This window comes from Cavia porcellus, unplaced genomic scaffold (assembly GCF_034190915.1).
Source record: "Cavia porcellus strain 051 isolate PalLab524CR breed Dunkin Hartley unplaced genomic scaffold, mCavPor4.1 scaffold_12, whole genome shotgun sequence".
Lineage (NCBI taxonomy): Eukaryota > Metazoa > Chordata > Mammalia > Rodentia > Caviidae > Cavia > Cavia porcellus.
The window spans coordinates 11632770-11638616 of record NW_026947495.1 but is presented as its reverse complement, the minus strand read 5'-3'; the positions used below and the strand labels follow the sequence as shown (position 1 = coordinate 11638616).

Here is a 5847-nt window from a genome sequence, read left to right as displayed (position 1 = left end):
ATAATAGCTAGTGCTGATTTAATATCATCTTGTTTTGAAGTCCCATCAAGCTTTTGTTCTTTTGTCTCCATTGGTCTTAACATGTTGCATCTTATTGGATTTTATTATATGTGATAGTATAAACAAAAACTTTTATAGACAAGGAGATAATATAGAAACCATTGTTTATTTTTTGTTAGTTGGTTCTAAATACCCTGTAATACTGTTATTCTTTTGAATGGTTTTACATTGTCTTGATATGTTTGATGCTACAGTATACAAAGTTATACTCAAATATATCAAGGAAAGAGATACTATGGTAACTACTGTTATGTTGGGATATCTTGTCTTGAAACACTATGTTGCTTAAATTGTTATGTTCTGGCCTGTGCTGCTGTGTTATTATGGTCTCTTTTATCTAATCTCCTTTTTTATTATTTTTTATTTTTATCTTTTTAATTAAGGAAAAAAAACAAATAAAAAATCAGGACACATTATAGTAACCCACTTTGATTTCCTGTTAACTTGATTTGAAACCCTATATTGCTCTGACCATATTTTTTGACTGATTTTACTCTATTCTGTTTTGATTGATTGTAGGGAGCAGCTCAGAATGGCAGCAGCTGCCCTGCCCCTCCAACTTAAGGGCATTTTGTGTGTCAGCCTACATTTCCCATGATCCTCTCCTTGCCTACAGTGCACATGATGTGAGCAACTTCCCACTTCAGCCTACTTTTCCCATAATCCCCTCTTGTTGACATCATGTCCACTTACCTATGTGCCTACATATGACTTCCTGCTAGTCTGATAGGCCCACTGCATATGAGAAGATCCAAGCTGGCCCATCCTGTAAGGCCACGTCCCCTTTGACTCTATATAAGCCATGTACACATTCTGAACAAACGAGACTCGATTAGAATCTCAACCTGTCTCCATCTCTCTTTTCTCTTGCCCAGCCCTTCTTCTCGGTCCCCTCTCCAGGCGAGGCCCACGGACCAATCCATGGGATGGATCAAGTGGCGCCCAACGTGGGACAGACCTGGCATGAGGGATAATGACGCGGGACCGTTCACGGGGGTAAAGCGCCGGCCGGTGTGACTGTTTTGGGACTTCGTTCCTGTGATCTGTGCAGACAGCCACCTTATGTCTCACCTGAATCATGGTAGGTGGACAGGATTAGCATGGGGCAAGCACTTAGTGAGCATGAATTGTTCGTGAATGGCCTCAGGGAGGCACCCAAGATAAGAGGGATTAACGTTAAGACAAAAGATTTGATACAGTACTTTCAGTTTATACATTCAGTGTGTTCATGGTTCCCCTAGAGGGCACCATTAATTTAAACAGGTGGAAAAGAGTGGGAGATGCTCTTAAAGACTCTTATGAGGTTTTTGGCCCCAAAAAGATTCCGGTAACCACCTTTTCATATTGGATTTTAATCTCTGAGCTGTTCGCACAATGTCACGCAGATCCCCAGGTCGCAGAGACACTTGCCCAGGGTGAGGCTGCATTATCTGCCTTCCGCAATTGTACTCCGGCCCCACCAGACTTATCTAAAGCACCCAGCCCTCCTGGCTCTGTGGTCCTTGATATCCCGGAGCCTTTTCAAGATGGCGACTTGCTGCCACTTCCTTTTTTTGGAGGCCACAAGGGTACTCAAAATGGTGTGCACCACCCCAATACTCAAAATGGTGCCGCCTCCATACTGACTCTGGTGGTGAAAAAAAATAGGGGGCTGAGGATTTAGCCTAGCAGCATAAGAACCTGCCTTGCAAGCAGGTGGTTGTGAGTTTGATCCCCGGTACCGATTTAAAAAAAAAAAAAAAGTTTCTGTAAGAGCTAGCGTGGTGGGTGCTGTGGTCCTTGTCGGGTTCTGCCATGGCATACAGGGGCCAGGGCCAGAAAGTGCAGAAGGTGATGGTGCAGCCCATCAACCTCATCTTCAGATACTTGCAGAATAGATCCCAGATTCAGGTGTGGCTGTACGAGCAGGTGAATATGCGGATAGAGGGCTGTATTATTGGTTTTGATGAGTACATGAACCTTGTATTAGATGATGCAGAAGAAACTCATTCTAGAACCAAGTCAAGAAAACAACTGGGTCAGATCATGCTGAAAGGAGATAATATTACTCTGCTGCAAAGTGTCTCCAACTAAAAATGATCAGTGAATTAAGACAGCAGTGAGAAGCAATGGCAGGCAATTAAGATAAATGTCAATTACAGTGTGTACCCATATAAAAAAGGCAACTGATTAAGTGGTTTGCCTTGGGAGTATTTGTAAAATGTTTGTTCATATTGTTTTGTCTACCCTTATGTTTTTACTGGGGGCAATAAATGTAGGGTTGTTTTTATTAAAAAAGACAAAAAAAATGGCGCCACCATGCTCCCTCCTCTGTACCGCCCTATCAACCCTGGAAATGGGAGTTTCGCTGCTAGAATGACAAGAGACAGTTTGGACTTGGGTAGGATCCGGAAGTCCATGGTTTGTGCCCACACCCAGTTGGTTCTTTCCGGGGCTCCAGGGTCCCAGACAAAGTCAATTCTACCTTTGTCCCGCAGCAATAGGGGGCAGATCATATTGTAATTCCCCGGGAGAATATTTTTGTGCTCCTTGGGGCTGCGAAACAGTTGCAACAGGATGGCAATCCGCCTTCCCCAATAAACAACTTAAACTGACATGGGGGCCACTGGGGTGCAGCCTAGATGACTACCCACTGGCCAATCAAAGACCCTGTCAGCTTCTAAACGTCACTGTCACCACTCCTGAAGACCCTGGCTGGCTGACAGGACGCACCTGGGGACTTCGAGTCTATGAGTCAGGCAAAGACAGGGGAAATCTTATTCTCATAAAAAAGGTTCCCCTACAGATTTTATCCACGCCCATAGGCCTAAATCCTGCTCTAAAGCCAAAATATAATCCAAATCCAAAATGCAATCAGTCCAATACAGATCCTGTTACTGCTGTTTAAACAACCACAGTAAGTCACTCAACCATAAGCATTTCTCAAGCCCCCCCCCACAGCAGGCAGATCACATACCTGCCCCTCAATATTCACATTCTAACCTATTCAGTTTGATTAAAGGGGCATACATGGCTTTAAATCATACCCAACATGATCTCACCCAATCCTGTTGGTTATGCTTGGCTGCCCCTCCCCCATATTATGAAGGAAAGGCCCTCAATTTGACCTTTAACAGTTCTTCTAGCTCATCTGCCTGTGACTGGGGCAATCACCACAAGCTGACTCTCTCTGACGTCTCAGGTAGAGGGACAGCCGTCCACCAGCACTGGCAGCACGACTCTGTGCCCAGCTTCATTGTGAATTCAAGCCAAATAATTACCTCATTCCACCCCCAGGGACATCTTGGGCCTGCAAATCTGGCCTCTCACCCTGTATAGCAACCACTGTTTTTAACAAGTCTACTGATTTTTGTGTTCTTGTACAGGTTCTTCTTTGCATAACCTTCCACCCAGGAAGTGCTCTAAAGGATATAACTGCATATATGTTTAAGTGTATCAGAAAGACAACCACATTACTGAATTTTTGTTGGATCATTGAACAGAACTGTTTGCAGTCTCACTGTTTGTCCACTTTGTATGCTTTAATTTTGTAACGTGAACAACTATTTCTAAGGTGACAATATGTTATCTATTAACTATTTCCTACTGTTTATTTTTTTTGATATTCTGTATTACTTGTACCCTTTTTTGTTTTTTTCTCTTTAAATAAAATTTTAAAAAAAGATTTCCCAAAATATACAATTTCTAAGATCATAAAACAATTCTCTATAAATTAAAAGATGAAACAAAAAGTAGCTGGGATCACATGTTTGTGTCCCCATGCCTCACACAGTGACTGTTTACTAACGCCAGTGTAATTAAACTAGAAGTCAATCAAGAAAGAGTAAATTTTCAAGTATATAAAAAATAACATTCTCTTAAAAAATCATTGTGTCAAAGAAAAAAATCACAAATGAAAATGGAAAAACTATAAAAGAGAATATATAAAATGTACAAACTTGTTTGATACAGCAAATTATAGTAACAAAGACATGTATAGCTTTGAATTTCTTTATTAGTAAAGAAGGAAAATTCCAAATTAGTAACCCAACTTTGTATTTTAGGGAAGCAGAGAGTAAGTGCGATCTGAAATCCAGAACTATCCAGAAGGGAATGACAAAAGCTAAAGTTCAGAAAAGTAAAGAAAGGAGAAAAACTGAATAATAAATTATTTCACAAAATTTTGTTAAAATTCTAGCAAACCAATATATCCAGTATACTAAAACTCTCATATATCATAGCTGTCTATGATTCATTTCTGGAATGGAAATAAGACTCAAATTTCAAAACTCAGTCTCCAATACAATACAATACAATAGCTCACATTCATAAAATGAAGTAAAATCACAGTCATCTCAATTATTGCACAAATTTTACAGAATTGAGTATATTAAGCATCTTGCTATGATGATTCACTCCATGAACTGAGAATCGTACAAACTATCCCTACCATACAAATTCCATATATTTTAATCAAACACAGTTAATATCAGACTAAGTGATTAAAAAAAGTGAACTGGTACACTGGAGATCAGAATCCAGATGTAAATGATTACTTTCACTGTAAAGATATTAGAAATTCTAGTCACAATTAGCTAAGGAAAACAAATAAAAGTAAGAAATCTATAAAAATAAAAAAAAGAAATAGAGGTATTCTAATTGGGAAGGAATGAGCTGAATAATAGGAAACTCTGTAGATTCCAAAACAAAAATATGGAAGCTACTAAACCACTCACTAAAATTTCAGTATACAAACTGAACAGTCCAAAATGAGATTTGTTACACAAAAAATTCTGAAAAAGAAATAAAGAAAAACTGTTTGAGATACCAACAGAATGCGCAGCATATTTAGGGAAAGTTTAATACAAAGGGATGAAACACTTTTATATTGAAATTTGTGAAGCTTTTATAAGGGGAGTTAATGACAATGAAATAAAAATACATCTCTTCTTTATGTATTTTGAAAGACTTCAACTTTTTACCACGACAGCCCATATATAACTATAAATAAAAATAGTATTTTATCACAAGTTACATTGCTTGTTAAGTATTATACACATGGAATTTATAAACTCCATGTATTTTAGTTATTTGGGATTCTGATTCATTACATTATACTGCATTGTCACTATGTTAGTTGCAAACCAAATTGTCTGAATTCAAAGTACAAATTTGTCTTTCTTGCAATACATGTCCGCTGAATTTTCTGTTCATTTTCTTAGCCTCCATGATATTGCATCTGCTGTACTCTTAGCTGCATTTCCCAAATTGTGAGAATTGTGAGCTCCAGCTAACAGATGTGGTCCTTAGCAGACACCCTAGGACCCTAAACAGACCTGTGCAATCCAGAAGTCCATGTTGTTCTGCTTGAGCCTGACTACCTGTTTTCGTACAGATTTTAGAGTGCCATCAGATGAAAAACTATAAAAACACTGATGTTTCTATCTGCCTCTCCTTCTATCCATGATTTTTCTGAGGATTTGCCCAAATTCTTCTCACTTTTCAAAGTTTTTCAGTGTATGTTTTAAATTTTTAAATACTTTTATTCAAAGCTTACAATTATCATTGGCAGGAAGGGTACCTTTAAAATACAAAGAAAACAGACAATAAACTTACCCATCTAATTATTGATGCATGTATTGACCACAGGTAGACATTCTTGAACAATGATCTTTAATCTCAATACTCTATACCAGTGATAACTTGCATTTCCTAAATATTCATCATTGAACCATTGACAGCTACTGGCAGGATCACCAAACTTAAGATAGGTTGTGACTTTCGAATTCCCAGTAAGGGGGAATCCCT

At 38.7% G+C, this 5847-nt stretch overlaps 1 protein-coding gene across 1 annotated transcript; it reads left to right on the top strand.

Moving 5' to 3' along the window:
- The first annotated feature begins 1806 nt into the window (after positions 1 to 1806).
- On the top strand, positions 1807 to 2331 carry LOC100716956 (small nuclear ribonucleoprotein E-like). The gene has a single exon (XM_063258728.1). The coding sequence runs from the start codon at positions 1855 to 1857 to the stop codon at positions 2131 to 2133; it is 279 nt and encodes a 92-aa protein (XP_063114798.1). The 5' UTR covers positions 1807 to 1854; the 3' UTR covers positions 2134 to 2331.
- The last annotated feature ends 3516 nt before the right edge of the window (positions 2332 to 5847 follow it).